The sequence below is a fragment of the Helianthus annuus genome, chromosome 7 (genome assembly GCF_002127325.2).
Source record: "Helianthus annuus cultivar XRQ/B chromosome 7, HanXRQr2.0-SUNRISE, whole genome shotgun sequence".
Taxonomy (NCBI): domain Eukaryota; kingdom Viridiplantae; phylum Streptophyta; class Magnoliopsida; order Asterales; family Asteraceae; genus Helianthus; species Helianthus annuus.
The window spans coordinates 136,709,849-136,727,370 of record NC_035439.2 but is presented as its reverse complement, the minus strand read 5'-3'; the positions used below and the strand labels follow the sequence as shown (position 1 = coordinate 136,727,370).

The window sequence follows — 17,522 nt, the reverse complement described above, 5'->3', positions numbered from 1 at the left end:
TACTCATATACTTAGGGGCCTAAAATTTTTAAAAATGTTCCGCACCCCCATGAAAAAATTCCTGGGTCCGTCACTGGGCGGATGCTCCCAGAACAGATTAACCCATCATGGGCAAAGCAGACAATATTGATGATATGAGAGGCCGAATGTTACACCTATACACACAACAAAAACTACCTCATACTTGAATCAAATCACTATCATAATCTATATGGCTTTAGTTTGATTAACCATTTAACCGAGTGGTTAGGTTTTTAACTATGTTACCACCTTTTCTTCTACAAAACTTTACATTTAATGGAGTAAAATGGTTATGTCCGGTTTAAGTGGAAGTCCATGTGCCATAAGGGTTTCACTTTATCCCCTTTGTTTTCCGGTCGGTCCAACCCACTACCTAAATGCCCGGTTTAAATTTCAGCCACTCAAAACATACTTGTACTTGCTGCATATATGCTTGTACAGTTGTACAACCGATTATAAAAGTTAAGCTGTAAACAATTAAAAGAATTCACTAATGTACACTGTTCAATTATGTGACTAACAACCATCTCTAACAATAAACATAAACTGCATTAACTTAAACCGACGATTGTTTCGGTCACAAAACATTAGAACAAAGAGTAAACTTCCGTTTTGCTCCCTGTGGTTTGGTCACTTTAACGGTTTTGCTCCAAACCTTTAAAAATAGCCATTTTACTCCCTAATGTTTCCGTTTTTTTGCCAGTTTGCTCCCCGCCTCTAACTCCATCCAAATTGTTTGTTTTTCCATTTTGCTCCCCGCAGGGAGCAAACTGGCAACAAAACCAAAACATCAGGGAGTAAAATGGCTATTTTTAAAGGTTTGGGGCAAAACCGTTAAAGTGACCAAACCACAGGGAGCAAAATGGAAGTTTACTCTAGAAGAAATTTGCTCATAGTCGGTATCGCTCATAAGGGCTAGGCGCGCTTTCTGGAACAATCGGTTCACCAGTGAACGGGTCAAACTTGTAAGGTTGACCAGTAAACGGGTCAAATCTCATTTGGGGACGAGTAGCTGGACCAGCTGGACCATCACCAGACGGTGCGTAAGGTGGTGCTTGATACACGTCTTGTGCCGGTTTTGGATAAGGTATTGAAGATGAAGTTGGGATTTGGTGTGACGGGTTCGGACTCATTTCCTCCATGTTTCCGTAAGCGGTTGGAATATTTGAATTCGTCAAATATCGACTGTAATCAACAGAAGAAGAACCGGGAAATTCATGCAAGTGAAATGAGTTTGTTTCTTCTGGTTTTGAAACACCCGCGTGACTTGGTAAACGATAATCTGGATATAATGAAGAATAACGAGATACGTAACTGTCCGACCTGCATTATACACAATTGAATGATGAAAAAATAAAAACGAAAATAAAAAAATGGAAGACAAAAAAAAGTGTTTGACCCAACGGGTCAGCCTGTACAATTAGCCTAAACTCTGGTTAGTTTATGCACTAAAAAAGAGTAAAGTACACAGATGGTCCTTGTGGTTAACCAAAATTTTGGATTTAGTCCGTAACATTTTTAAAGTACATGAATGGTCCCTGTAGTTTGCACTTTATAACGCATTTAGTCCCCAACTTTTGCTAAAAGTACATGGATTGTCCCTGTGGTATGCACTTTGTAACGCATTTAGTCACTAAAAGTTGGGGACTAAATGCCTTACAAAGTGCAAACCACAGGGACCAGCCATGTACTTTTGGCAAAAGTTGGGGACTAAATACGTTACAAAGTGCAAACCACAAGGACCATCCATGTACTTCTAAAAAAACCAGGGACTAAATCTCAAATTTTGGTTAACCACAGGGACCATCTGTGTACTTTACTAAAAAAATAGGCCCGCATATGAAAATTATCATTTTTCATTACATGGGAGTTAATTTAAGTACGGGTAGGAGAATAAGTTGATTATGCTTGATTGACTATTGAATTAGGGATTATAAAGCATTATTGGGAATTTGACCCGTGTGTTCTTAAAACATGTTTTGACCCGAACCCATTTTGACATAATAACCAAACCAGGCTACAATTTGCCTAGACTCTGGTCTCTGGTTAGTTTTATGCAATATGCACTACAAAAGTTTTAAGCCCAATTATAAATTTTCATATTTCATTAAATAGGGGATTTTATACAAGTATGGGTAGGGGTATAAGTTGATTATGCTTAATTGACTATTGAATTAGGGTTTATAAAGCATTACTAGGTTACAATCCAGTGTATTACACAGGTTGATAAATGTAATGTTATATAATTAGTAATTAAAAAGTTATGTTTAAAAGAAACATATGCATTGCACGGTTGGATAAACTTGTGTATTATTATACTAATAGAATAAAATATAATGTTATTTGTTTACATATACAGTCGTCTAATTAGTGGAGGGTTCAAATGAGAAGAAATTTTTTGTAACAATAAAAAAGAACAAACTTCAACCAATAAGAATGCTTTATTTTACTTCATTTAATTTTTGTATTTAATATGGGTGTAAGGGTATATTGGTAAAATTAGATAGATCATTAATTGTTAGTCTCCTTTTTTAATAGATAATTAAATTAAATTTGTAACTTATTTTCAAAAAAAAGATATCTTTTCAAAGAAGAAAAAAAATAATTTAAGGTGTAGGATAAATTATGAGGTGTGTAGGATGAATTACGAGTTGTGTAGGATAAATTTCAATATGTGTAGGATAAATTTTGATGTGTCTAGGCAAAAATTTTAGTGTGGAGGATGATAATCTTTATGACTAATTAATTAGTCAAAAAGAATAATAAATGAGATGAGAGAAAATTATTTAATGTTTTACAATTGTACCCTTTGTTCTTTTTCTTCTCAATTTAATTTTCTTCTCAAATGAACCTCCCCCCGTCTAATTATGTATTTAAAAAATTAACATTAACGTAACAGATATAAATTTTGTTAAAGTTAGTTTTCAAAACATTTTTTCTTTTAACTGCGCATTAACTTTGATTTTTTAATACCACCTATTTTTTATTATTATTTGACATATTGTATTTTTATCATTCTTACCATCCAACCACATTAAATATTTGAATTTTTTTTTTAAATATTTTAACCAACATAATTTCAAACTTGGTGAAGCTTTTATGTAAAAAAGATACTTATATTTAAAAAAATTAATAACTAATTTCATATTAAATTCATTTGATTAATAATATAATAACTATCTTTTAATTAAAATATAAGTATCCATAATTAAGTAGGAGAGGGAGGCGAGAAAACCAAAAATTAGATGACTTATGTGTCCCCCATGATTTTTTTTATTATATAGTACAGATACAGATATCGATTGGGAGAGACAATCGCGTCTCGAAACTGACTTAGTTTTGTGTTTGCTTTTTTGCTAATTTTTAATAATAATCGTTTTATATCCTATCATTTATACATAGGTTTTCCTGATCATCAAGATGTCCATTAAATATATACACGGTGAATTATATAAACCAAATTGATTTGTGTACAAGAAACGAACCTAGGCACACTCGGGTCAACATGCAAGGCAAGAGAATCATTGGCAGAAAGATGGCTCCCTAGGAAAGGTAGTTGGTTTAGTCCAAGTCTGTCGCCCTGGTGCTGTATGCAAAATAAAATATTATATGAATTTCGTATACATTCTCCTTAAAACTTTGTAGTTTTGTGTTTGGCTTTTTAACGTTTATAGCATCAGTTCTGCCCTTAAAAAATACCGAAAAAAAAACTTATGTTAACCCAATGTAAATTTAATTATATCATATATGCGTGAACAAAAAATTAATATGATCAATTTATCCTTCTTCCCAAGAAATAAGAGAGCTTTACTCGCCTTTTCTTCCTCTCACGGTATTGAAGAAGATGATTCTGATTTAGGTATGTAGGTTGTTAATGATTCGCTTGGTTTTGTAAAGTCTTAGGGTTCAAATTTAAGTTAATTACACGGATGGTCCTTGTGCTTTGCACAGATTTCACTAATGCCCCCAGTTCACAATAATGATCCATGTGGTATAGAATTTATAACTACGGTGGACCCTACCCCTAATGACCGTCTATTTCTCCGTAAAGTCAATGTAAAATGACCAAACTACCCTCAATAATATAAAAACATATATTAATTAATTAAATAAGTAAATAAAAACTTAATTACATATAGAATATTAATAAATAAAGTAGGGCTGGGTATTGTTTTTTTAAGTGGTGGGACCCCTTTATGATAATATTATTTAATATAAATATCTTATTCTTTAATTATATTTACTTTTTTAAAGAATAAGGGGCATAATGGTCATTTCAATCATAGTTATCAATAGCGAAGACAGCGCTCGCTATCGCGCGCTTCGTAGCGAAGCGCCCATGTCTCGCAATCTATTAAGTAGTGACTCCATAGCGTGATTATAGCGGATTCCGACGACGAATTCCGGCTGGAAACCTGCAATTTCTGCCGGAAACTTGCTGAAAACTAGGAAGAAGAAGAGCAGCTGCGTTTTTGTTACGTTTGAGCCTTTTCAGGGTTAAATAAGTTCATGGATTTTAACATTTAACCCCTCTATCTTTCATTAAGTTACACTTAGTCCCTAAAGCTTGTAAAATTTACATAAAAAGTGTAAATTAGTTTGTGTATTTTAACATTTAACCCCCCCCCCCCTATTTTGACTAGCTTACATTTGATCCTTAAAACTTATAGATTTACACATAAAAAGGTATAAAATTAACATTATATATATAAAAATATTATATAGATAGCTATTTTCTATTTCTTATGTTTTTAACTACCTTATCGCTAAACACGAAATAGCGGGTGCTATTTCATCGCTATCGGTACGTAGCATATAGGTATGTTGTCGCTATTCGCTATCGATAACTATGATTTCAACGCCACTCAACACCAAAAATAGACGACTGTTAGTGGTAGGGACCACTGTACTTATAAATTGCAAACCATCAGAAGCATCAGCTCTGTGTAATTACAAAGTTCTGAGGATCAAAGTTGGAATATGTGCAAAGTACAGGAACCATTTGTGTAATTAACTCTTCAAATTTGCTAGAACTAAGACTAGGGGTCTGCTTGCCCTTTTGTGTATGCTTCTGTATGCATGCATCTTGCAGAAAGTGAACAGAAGGTATCTTTGTATTGATGTGTATTTTTTTTTAGTAATAAATTGTTTGTATTAGATAAGTTGATTTGTATCAGCTGTTTTGGATTTTTAGATATATGTTCTTATATAATTATTTTATTTTATGTACTATTGAGGGGTAAAATGGGAATTTAATAATCTAGAATTATCTTAATAGAATGAGTAATTACGAGTGTTCCAGGATTATGAAAGGGCATACACGATAATATATGATATATGATATATGATATTCTTCCTAGAAAAAAAAATGTAACCTGTGACCATGAAAACGGAACACATACCTTTGAAATTAGCGACGTAAGATACGCTCTCTTGTCAAGCTTATCTGCTCCTGATATCATGAACTGTAGAGAAAATATAGCATAATCAAGCTATAAAAACCGAATAAAACGATATTTTCTTGTATAACCGATTAAAAAAATATTCAATGCAGATGCCTCTAACCTGATCAAGGACTAATATCGCTGCAGATTCTGGTATTTCTGCAAGACTAGTTAGGGATTCAACTTCAATCTGTGCCGTAAAACAGAAAGAATGCCAAAAACTTAAAAGGTCAATTTCTGGCGAAAAAATGTGTGCTTTAAAAAATGAAACATACATCATATCGGGTAGCGATACCAAGCCGTAAAACTCGCAGTAACCGATCTCTGACAGCCACTGGTAGCTGTAGAACAGCAGCTTCATGGGGATCCGCAACTATAGGTTCCTGCTAGTAAGAAATATATATATATATTTTAAATTAAGTGTGGCTGGACATCTAAAAATCCATTAGAGTAAAATGCCATTTCATCCCTGAGGTTGGGCCAGTTTTGCAACTTTCGTCCAAAGGTTTGTTTTTCTGCATCTGGATCCAAAAGGTTTGAAATCTTGCCATGTTCATCCGGCTCGTCAACTCCATCCATTTTTCTCCGTTAAGTCAGGGGTATTCCCGTCTTTTTTGCAAACTTAAAAGGGAATTCAGTCTTTTTCACTTAATGTAAACTCGCTGGATATGTGTGAAAAAGACCAAATTGCCCTTTATGAACAAAAAATACGAAATACCTCTGACTTAACAGAGAAAAATGGATGGAGTTAACGAGCCAGATGAAAACGGCAAGATTTCCAACCTTTTGGATCCAGATGCAGAAAAACAAACCTTTGGATGAAAGTCGCAAAACTCACCCAAACCTCAAGGACAAAAATGGCATTTTACTCAAAACATTAAATATCAATATAATAAACCTTATGATGTGCGTCTTTGTGGTGGCCGTTAAAGGAAGTCAATACCGACTCGTGAACTTGAGGTTTGTAATTACTTAAAATCTCACGCGACTTAGAGATTTGAGAATCTTCATAAACCCTTTTCCGTTTCTTGTCCATAGGCCTTGCCACTTCAACCTATTTTATCATGAACACAACATATTTATTTGTTAAACTTTTATAAAACTAACCGAAAAGCCTACAGTAGCTAACGGTACCTGTAGCTTAAATGATGGACTGCCCTTTGGTCCTGAAACAAATTTTTCATTTAGCTTCCCGATGGCACTATCAAGGTGCTACGTACGGAAGCAAAGTTAGAAGTTAGTCAAATTACTATAAACATCATAAGGATTACGATAAGTTCTGCCACTTACTGATCTTTCAGCAAAATGAACAAATCCAACTATAGAAGTGCCGTTGTTGTGTATCACCACTTTTTCTACCTGAAAGACGGTATGCAAACCATCCAAATTTTTAATTTACCGTGATGAAAAGTTAGATACACACTGCGGAATCTCTTACCTTTCCGAAGGGCTCGAAGAGTAACTTCAAGTAGTTTTCATCAGCACTGGAGGGTAAGTTTCTGACAAATGCTATTTTTATCTGGAAACGAAAAAAATAAGTATAAATATGTGTGCAGAAGATAATTCAGAAGATTCATGCATGTTAAAATCTATATCTATACTATATAATAAAAGAAAACCATGGGGCACGTGTCATTACTTTTTGATTTTCCCGCTCCTCTCTCCTACTTAATTATGGATACTTATATTTTTAATTAAAGATAGGTTTTATATCATTAACCAAATGAATTTTTTAAGAAATTAATTATTTATTTTTTAAAACTAACTTATATTTTTTTACTTAAAAACTTATAGTTATTATTGATTTTCCCATCTCTCTATAACTAATTATGTTAGCTAAAATATTAAAAAACAAAAAATCATGATGATAATTGTTTAAACTTATATTTTAAAAATACAATATGCTAAATAATCAAAAGAAATAGGTGATGATGATAATTGTTTAAACTTATATTTTAAAAATACAGTATGTTAAATAATCAAAAGAAATAGGTGGTATGAAAAATCAAAGTTAATACACAGTTGAAAGAAATAATGTTTTAAATATTAACTTAACAAAATTTATAATTGTCACATAAATTCATTTTTTCAAATACATATCTTGAAAACCGTATATGTCAACAAAATTGCTCTGTATTTTATTCTATTAGTATCTAATGCACGGCTTTATTCAACCGTGCAATGCATATGTTTATTTAAAACATAACTTTTTATTACTAATTATATAACACTACATTTATCAACCCGTGTGATACACGGGATTGTAACCTATACTAAATAAATAAACACCTTAGCAAGTTCATCTGGATCGGCTGCAGCATCTTCCTCGGCCCACTTAACCGTAGGATGCAATGTATCACCGAGAACAAAACCTGGCTTTGAACCAACCCTAAACGCACGTGATGCGGCCTGTGACATAAGTATGATATTGTTAATTGAATTTCACAAAAAAAAAAAAAAAAAAAAAAAAAAAAAAATTAAAAGTCGAAATACATACTGGAACAGGATTAAAAGACCACAATTCTTAACGTCTCAATTTTGACGGGTCAATTAGATGATAAGATGAGCAAACAGGTAACTTACAGCATGAGATGAAAACTTCACAAAACCAAAACCACGGTTCTTTAACTTTTTGCTACCACCAGCCTCACCGCCAGTTGAGGGCTGTGAAAGATCAATCGAAACAACATCCGGAAAAACCTATCCCACCAAGAAACCGTAAGTTGATTACATAACAAACAAAAACAGATATAACCAAGAAAATATATACATATATATATACCTGACGGACAGCCTTATTAAAATCATCATTACTCCAACCTAAACAAAGAAAATAACTAAGATAAAGGGAACTGAAAGGGTTTATACATGCAAGTTAACATATGAAGAGATTAAAACAAACCCTTGTTGAGATTCCCGATAAACAGTGTAACCTGTGAAGCAGATGGGAGAACACCTATCTTTTTTCCTTCTAGCTGAAACATACAGGTTAAGAAGATCAACTTTACCAAATGACCGTAAATTTGAAGGAGATTATTCTTTACCATAGATTCATTTAACTCCTTCATAGCTTTGTCAGCTGCATCTTTTGTTGTAAACCGTACAAAGCCAAACCCCTGCGTATTTATGCAAATAAACAGATATGTGAGCATTATAAGTGAGAAACAAATAATGAGAAAAGATAACTATGGGCACACTGCAATAGAATTTAAGAAATATTTGATCACATCACCAAAGCTTAGACAGTAAAGGTATACAAACAAATCACCTTTAGGCTTCCAGTTTGATCCTTAATCAAGCGTATGTCCATGATTTCTCCACAAGTTGAGAAAACCTATTAAAACAAAATCAAAGTTAGCGTAGTTCGACACTATACCATATAATGATCATCATCATCATACTCAGTAAATCCCACCAATAGCAAAGCAAAGGTAGGATCTGAGGAGGGTAAGATGTAGACAGCCTTATCTCTACCCCGTAGGAATAGAGAGGTTGCTTCCAGTGATACCCCCGGCTCGATAGTAGTTTTGCATCAAGCCTTGGACATAAGGCACATAACACTCAGCAATTGAGACAACTGCCGATTAGCTAAGCAGTTAAAGCGGTAAAATAGCGGATAGCGGTCAAGGTCCGCTATACGATATATAGGTTATAGCGGTGATATAGCGGTAATTTTTATACCATGCATAATTTATGTACTTTTATATATATACATATAAATATGTCTTTGAAAATATTAATAGTAATATCAAAATTCATAGTTTTATCATTCCAATTGAAAGATTTAGCTTCGATTCGGATTATGAACAAGCTTCATGATGAAGAAGTGCTTCCAGCGACCTCAAACCAGTGTGCGCTCCAGAACATTGGTCGCCGTACATCATTAATTTAGGTTTAATTGGTCGTATCTAGGTTTGATAAAACATTTGGGCCTTTTATTGTTATGGGTTTAATTAATAAAAGTGGGCTTTACATTAAATTTGGGCTGACCGCTAAAATCGGTCCAGTAGGCGCTATACAGGTCTTCAAATAGCGGCCTATAGTGCCGCTAATAGCGGTTCCGCTATAGCCAACCGCTATTTGGACCGCTACAAGCTCAGGTGTCCGCTAACCGCTATAGCTCCGCTATAGCGCCGCTATTAACTGCATAGCCGATTAGTGCATATACCCCCTTGTCTTTCGGCTATCAACGCCACTACATGAAGCATGATTAACCATCCCCCTCTTTCAACGTTATTTTCACGAAATTAGTAAAATAACGTTAAAATTAGTGCACTTTCACTTTTGCCCCCCGAGCGCCCACACATACATACATTATATGCTCATACCGCAGGCGGGGCGTTGACACTATACCATATAATGAATATTACTTTTGTAGTACAAACATTGTGATGAGAACAGGATCATAAACAAAGAGACGGCTAACCTTATGAACCTTGTCTTCAGTAACAGATCGGGCCAAACCACCAACAAAAACTTCGACACCTTTGCTTCCATTCTCTGGTAAGCCAGAAACAAAGATCTCACTTCATATAAAGGAACCATAAAGTCTTTGGAAAAATATGTACAATTTACTTATAAAGTCAGTCTAATAAAACAAATACTATTTTTTTTTTCTGAACTGTGTATTCTAGTGTTAAGTCAACCTAACTAATGCCAGAAGATTTATTAGAAATTTATTTCAAATGTTACAATATAAAGCTAAAATCAAAAATCTGTGTAAACTACTACTGTATATGCGAGTGACGTCATCAGTTTAGATAAGCAGGCAGTGTGGTAGTTATTACAGTTAAGAATGAAATAAGTAGAACTTACGATTATCGGTTAAATTATGATCCACTGATTGGTTCATCTGCAATGAATAATGAAATTGATAAATAAACTATTTTGGAATGACAAAATCAAGCAAAAGCAATTGCGTAAATCGGAAATACGAGAACGGCAACGAAAAGGAATACCTTCAAATGTTGTTCGAATCCTGGTGGAAGATCGATCGAGGAAAGAAGCTGGAATTGGATAGTTAGGGTTCTTGACTTGTTATTTCGTATGTATGTATGTTCTCCCCTTTTCTGTTTCGGATGGATTTTGCAAATAAAATACATTGTAAATGTAAATTACTTTTTGAGTCCATGTGTTTTAGTGGTTTTAACTAGGGGCGTGAATTTCTGACACGATCCGAAAACCCGACACGAACCTAACACGAAATTCGCGGGTTTAGGTTTAGTCTAAACGGGTTCGGGTCAGTTTCAGGTTGAACCCGCGAATCCGTTTAGGTTAACGGGTCGGTTTCGGGTCAACCTGGTCGGGTTGGCGGGTTGACCCGTTTAACACATTGATACTATATTATATTTTTTTTACAATATATTTTATATCATAAATTAAATAGGGTGTGTATTTTATGCAATGATTATAACTTAGAAAGAGAAATTAACATAGATTTTATAATTTAAATATGATATTATTATATACATTTGTATTTTTTAGTCTAAATTTTAATTTTAATATATTAATTTCAAAAAAAAAAAAAAATTCGGGTTAAACGGGTCGTGTTCGGGTCAACCCATGAAACTTCGGGTCGTGTTCGGGTTCTTATGTAGGATACGATTTTCGGGTTCGGGTCGGGTTCGGGTTTGTGTAAAATTTTCGGGTTCGGGTCGGGTTGAACCCGCCAACCCGCGAACACGACCCGTTTAGCACCCCTAGTTTTAACCACTTAAGTTCAAAATCAAAAAGTTTAACGCCCTGAGTCCCTAGCCATTTATTTTATAACGTTTTGAGTCCAATTTTGTTCATTTTATAACGATTTGAGTCCAAAAAATTGGATTCATAAGGTTAAAATTTGGATTCAAAAGAACTCAAATGGTTAAAGAAAATGCTTATAGGGACTCAGGTCGTTAAAATTTTTGCTTTTGAAGTCAACTAGTTAAAACTACTAAAACACAGGGACTCAAAAAGTAATTTACCCTAAAATATAATATAATATAGGGTAAATTCGTTTTTGAGTTTCTGTTTTATAAGTTTTAACTAATTGAGTTCAAAAGCAAAAAGTTTAACGACCTGAGTCCCTATAAGCATTTTCTTTAACCATTTGAGTCCAAATTTCTAACGCCATCCATCAAGTCTGTTAACTATGAGGGTAATTGAGTCATTTACACACAAAGTACAAGTCTTATATGCACATAAGTACAAGTAACAAGTCTTTAATGCATAAACTTTTAATATATAATAAATACCACCGCACAGCCACCATCACCACCACTGCCCCACCACCATCCCCGCCATTGCCACCACCAAACACCCACCACCACCACCACCGCCATGTCCCTAACAATCAAATCACAAAAGCTCAATAATCAGTTTTTCACATATCCCACATTTTTTCACAATGATACTGATTCTTAGAAACCTGAAGATGACTTAGAGAATTATAAATGTGTTTGATTTAGCAGATAAAAGAAGTCGCAAAATATTAACATATAATGTTGAAGACTTACATCATCATCAAATAATTTGCATTTCTGACAGAAGTAATTCCCTATACATATCCCACAATTGTTTAAACCATAAATCATGTGAATTTAATTAACTGACTTTCTTGATTGTAATGTATGTATATTAGCTAAATGACTCACATCTTGTTCGGTGTCAAAGACAGAACATCGTCGTTCATCTTCACCGGTGAATCTCGGTCGGAGAGTGAAAGTGTGTGGGAGTTTTCTTATGGAAGAAGAAAAGGAAAGAAGTGGAAGAGAGATAAAGAAAACTTACCGGTGGCCAGAGTGAATCTCGCCGTCGCCATTCAACGCCGTTCATTTCGTCGTCGCCGTTCATCTCTAGCTTCTTTCGACATGTGCCTAGAAGACCTGAATTCACTTGGCGGCCTAGTATATAATTCGGATTCCATATCATTGTAGATCTTCGCAACATTTGGTTTAAGGACCACAATTCTCGTAGGAGAAATTGCGGCGAATAAAGTTGATTTCCGACATGTGACGCTTCTGTATCTTCGTAAACATCTTTGAAATGTTGTTCCACTATAGTCTTCCTATCTAACTGATGATTGTATGACTTTTCGTTCCTTTTGGGAGTACATTTAGATCTCGTCGTCACCGTTCATCTTCACCGGTGAATTTCGGCCGGAGAGTGTAAGTGTGTGGGAGTTTTCTTTTGGAAGAAGAAAAGGAAAGAAGTGGAAGAGATAAAGAAAGGCCACAGAGAGATGAAGGATGAAGAAAGAGAAAGAGAAAGAGAAAGAGAGTTTTTATTTTTTAAATATAAGGGTGTTTTATTCATTTAACAATACTTAACCAAAAAATGTTAAGAGTATTAGGAATTTGGACTCAGATGGTTAAAGAAAATGCTTATGGGGACTCAGGTCGTTAAATTTTTTGCTTTTGGACTCAAATGGTTAAAACACATAAAACACAGGGACTTAAAAAGTAATTTACCCTATAATATATTATCACTCTATTTATTTAGATTTGTATGTAATTCTTATTAGTGAAATGAATTATTTTATTATATACTATAAATTTGCAATATATATATATATGTGCGTTGAGGGTGGTATGTTATGCTTAATTGGTTGTACCCATAGCCACATTTCCTTATCTCATATTTTGTTGTATGTTATGCATAATTAGTTGTAGTCATAGGCTATAGCCACATTTTCTCATCTCATATTTTGTTTTGTTTTGTTTTGCGTTGTTGTAACGCATGAATTATGGTTTGTATAGCTGTATAATTTGCAACATATTGATGCAATGGTTGTTGTAATATATGCATTACGATTTGTATAGTGGTAATGATACAAAGATGTTGTATAGTGGTAATGATATATATTATAAACAAATTACGACGAACCAGTTAAACGAGAAAAAATAGACGTGGGTTCATCTTAACACGCGAGTCCTAGATCAACCTAGTTATTCTATTCTATATTTTACGTTTCGGTTTAATTTCTTTGCATTAACACGCCGCAACTTCAGTGTTAGTGGTCGCTGGCAGTAGTGTGGCATTAGTGTTCGCCCTCGCCGCAACGCGGGGGTGCTTAATACTAGTAATTGTAAATAAGCAACAAAGATATGCAATACAACTTGTACCTTGTGTTTTGGGACTTTTTCAAAACACAAAAAAAAAAAAAAAACCTTGATTTTTTACTTTTAATCCAAATGTTTTTACCTTTTGCAATTTTAACCCTACATAATTTTTTTTAACTTTAACACAAAACTTTTCATTATTTGCAATGTAACTTCACAACTTTTGTCATTTATACTTTCATCTTTCGCAAATTTTCGTTTACGTGTAGTTCTAAATTTTTCGAGTTAATACGACGCAATGTACGACTGTGGTTCAATTTTTTTATGTTTTGTTTCAAATTTTGCAACTTAACACGGCGCAATGTGCATGTGTGGTTCAACATTTTTACCTCTTTTTTCCATGTTTGACAGGTTCGTTGCAACACGTAGATCCTAGGTCGAGTCAGTGTTGGTGGTCGATGACAGCTGTGTGGCATTAGTACTATTTGACATCGTTTTACGCCCCGCTGCAACGCGGGGTGTGCTTTGGGGGTTTCTTAAAGAAAAAATGGTTATGCATATGGTTGTTGTAACCTTGGCTTTGGGGTTTTTGCAAAAAAAAAAGATTTTTTTTACGTTTCACTCACAAGTATTTCATAAATTACTTTTAACCTAAAACTATTGTTTTTTTACTTTTAACCCAAAACTTTTAATCTTTTGCAATCTATCATCACAACTTTTTTTACTTTCAACTTTGGTCCTTTATAGTTTTCATTTTCCGCAAATTTTTCTCTTTATGCTTGGTTCTAAATTTTGTGACTTAACACATCCCAACATGCGTCTTTGGTGTTGGCAGTGTATATTTTTGTAATCATGTCTTCTCTGTATAAGATTGGAAATTTTTACTTACTCTGTTGTATAATGTGATCATGTAGATGTTGCTGGATTTGTTATTTGATGTGGAGGTCTTGAATTCGTTGGCCGACCTCCAAAAGAAACTAAGAGGATGAAAAACGATATTCAAGACTTGGAATAAGTTGTCGTTTACATGTTTAGTCATGTACAAATGATTGTTTGTATTTAGTGTGTAATTATCTTGATAAATGAGGTCAATAATGTTGGTATTTAATGTTGAATCATAGTAATGCTAATAAATGAGATTAACAGTGTTTGTATCTAACGTGGAATCATGGTAATAAATGAGATCAACAATTTATTCTTCAAGTGAATATATTAGTTAATTTGTTGCTCATTTACTACGTTAATAGATGGTCATAAATTTCGTTTGATTTTGTGTTGTTATTCATTCAATTTTAGTTTTGATTTTATAGATTGTAAAAAATTGGTTATAAATTAGTTTTAGTTGGTCAAACGAATATTGTTTTCATGTAGGGTTACGGTTTTGCGATGTACTGTGTGGAATGATTATGCTCTGCAGTTTAACGAATTCATCTCTAAAATGCCAGCTCATGAGCATGTGATGGTTGTTATACAGCATGGAAAGTGTAAGGAAACAGAAAGATAATTTTGTTACTTTCTGCAAATCATAACTATACTCTTTATTTCTGGCAATATAATAACAGGTTGAATATATATTCATTAGTTTTTTTGTGATATGTTGCAAGGATGTTGGTGATGTTACGGAAGACTTTTCAGTTGTTGAAATTGAAAAGGGTTCTGGATTAAGCCTGAATGGAAAGTAAAAACCACTTATTTTGAAGGCTCCTTGTGGTTTGTATTTATGTTTGTTAACTTTTGTTTTAACCTGCTGTGGTTAAAAGTTTGGTATGTTATGGCTACAATTTGAATCATCTAACCTGATGGATTTGGTATGTAATTGCTACAATTTGAATATTATTGTTATTATATTATTGTTGATATTCATGTATTGCACAAGTAGTGGGGTTGTATATTATTGTTAGTGAATGAATGCAAATTTAAAGAATTGGTTAGTAGGAAAACTGCTAGGATCTGATATTCATTAACATCTGTTAGAGGCTAACCACAGTTACAGATTCCTAACATCTGCTACGCCCTAAGCACTGTTATGATCTGAGCTACATTAGGATCTGTTGAACAGACTTTGCTTCAACAGACCTTATCATCGGTTGATCATGATTAGGGGTGTAAACGAGCCGGGCCGAGCCCGAGCTCGATCAGGCTCGAGCTCAGCTCGTTAGGTTTTTATGAAGCTCGAGCTCGAACTCGGCTCGGTTCGAGCCTACTTCTTCGAGCTCGAGCTCGGCTTGCGAGTAAAACCCAAAGCTCGAGCTCGGCTCGACTCGGCTCGAACTATTTTGAGAACAACCTTAAACGAGCAAAAAGCTCGGCTCGAGCTCATTTCAACATCGCTTAAACGAGCCAAAGCTCGTCTCTAGCTCGGCTCATCAATGTTATCATCACTATTAATATATTATATATAAAAAAATTTAAATTTTGTATGGGCTCATTTAGGCTCGCGAGCCTAAACAAGCTTTGTATTTCAGGCTCGAGCTGGGGCTCGATAACAAAACGAGCTCTATTTCAGGCTCGAGCTCGGGCTCGGGCTTGTTAAGGCTCGGCTCGTTCGAGCTTTTAACCGAGCCGATCACGAGTAGCTCTCGAGCCTCTGGGCTTGTTTACACCCCTAATCATGATCTGTTAAAGCTCTTCTGTTAAACATCCTCTGTTGAACTGCATCATCCGTCAATGCACAACACACGTTAGCTTTATCATACTTTTGTATTCACCAGGAAAGGTTCTCTTTGGCAGACATTTGCTTCAACAGTCTTTGTGTTTATCAGCCAAGGTTGTTTGCTTCAACAGACCTTATCATCTATTGATCATCATCTGTTAAAAATATTCTCTTAAACATCCTCTATTGAACTGCATCATATGTTGATCCACAGCAGATCTTAGCTGCATCATACTTTTGTCTTTATTACCAGAGGTTCTCTTTGGCAGACCTTTTGCTTCAACAATCTTTATGTTTATCAACAGAGGTTGTTTGCTTCAATAGACTTTGCTTCAACAGATTTTGTCTTCAACAAAGCTTTGGGTTTGGCAGACTTTAGCGAAATAGATGTTAAGTGTATCCCTTTGGTTGCAGATGTTCAAAAAAATTTTCATCCAAAATCGAAATCTGATCAGATTTTCAGTTAACATCCAGCTTTTTTGTCATTTTCCTCTCTTTTAATGAAATGCAAAACGATCTTTTAACGTTTTATTATAACAAACTAAAAAAAATCTGACAATTTTGCTCTTCATTAAAAGGGAGGAAAAAGACAAAAACACTGGATTTTGACTGAAAAATATAATAAGATTTTGCTTTTAGATGAAAATGACAAAAAAATTAAAACCACATGGAACTAGATTCAAAAGGTTTGAGTTTTAGATTAAAGTGACAAAAAATGACCCAACCTCAAATACCATTTTGAAAGTTACTCTTATAGTTTTATACAATTTAGTCACCTCTGGTCTTAACCACCCATTTATTAAATATGATCATCAAAGGTTTTTATTTGTTTATGATTAAAACCTTTAAACAAAAAGGTTTAATAAAAGTTTTAAGAATATTCGACTACACCTACCATACACTGACAGGAGGAAAGTGAATTGCATCATCACCGACAAGCACGTAGAATGTCAAAACAATCATTTTACTCCCCTAAGAATACCATAATGACTAAACCACCCCTCAACAATTGTTGAATCAAGTCAACGCAATTAATACTTTAACTGCTCGGAGTTGCTTGACTTTTCAGTATACAGATCGAACATGTTCACATGGAAACTATAAATATTGAACTATTTTTGGTGGTGTACATGTCATGGATCTAAAAGAAACAAAATAAATCTTTTTTGGTCTGTAATATTTGACAATACTAACTCACATGACCCGAATATGTTTGAATCAGGTTAAGTTTTCCATAGTAGATTAGCATACAACGCGTTCATAACTTGATTGGTCATTGAACCGACTACTTTACCTGCCTACTAGTCTGAACAGTTTCAAAATTCCGAAAATGTCAAGAATAATTTATTATGTGGTGTGGATTTA

General features: G+C 34.2%; 1 protein-coding gene across 1 annotated transcript; it reads right to left on the bottom strand.

Moving 5' to 3' along the window:
• Positions 1-422: 422 nt before the first annotated feature.
• LOC110868725 lies at positions 423-10,555 on the bottom strand. Its single transcript, XM_022117963.2, has 18 exons — positions 10,424-10,555; positions 10,281-10,317; positions 9,892-9,965; positions 8,734-8,799; positions 8,510-8,581; positions 8,368-8,440; positions 8,248-8,285; positions 8,049-8,165; positions 7,755-7,874; positions 6,904-6,984; positions 6,756-6,824; positions 6,600-6,677; positions 6,364-6,519; positions 5,741-5,848; positions 5,587-5,655; positions 5,424-5,486; positions 3,507-3,607; positions 423-1,344 (listed from the first exon to the last, which is right to left on the bottom strand). Exons 2-18 carry the CDS (start codon positions 10,315-10,317, stop codon positions 912-914), a joined length of 1,755 nt encoding a protein of 584 aa, XP_021973655.1. The 5' UTR covers positions 10,424-10,555; the 3' UTR covers positions 423-911.
• Positions 10,556-17,522: the final 6,967 nt, after the last annotated feature.

Bases quoted from the DNA above. Each gene is read 5' to 3' on its own strand.
- LOC110868725 (XM_022117963.2), bottom strand. From the start codon at position 10,317: ATGAACCAATCAGTGGATCATAATTTAACCGATAATC. The intron at 8,800-9,891 runs GTTAGCCGTCTC...TTGTTTTAATAG, and splicing joins CTGAAGACAAGGTTCATAAG to GTTTTCTCAACTTGTGGAGA. The intron at 5,487-5,586 runs GTTAGAGGCATC...TTTTCTCTACAG, and splicing joins CGATATTAGTCCTTGATCAG to TTCATGATATCAGGAGCAGA.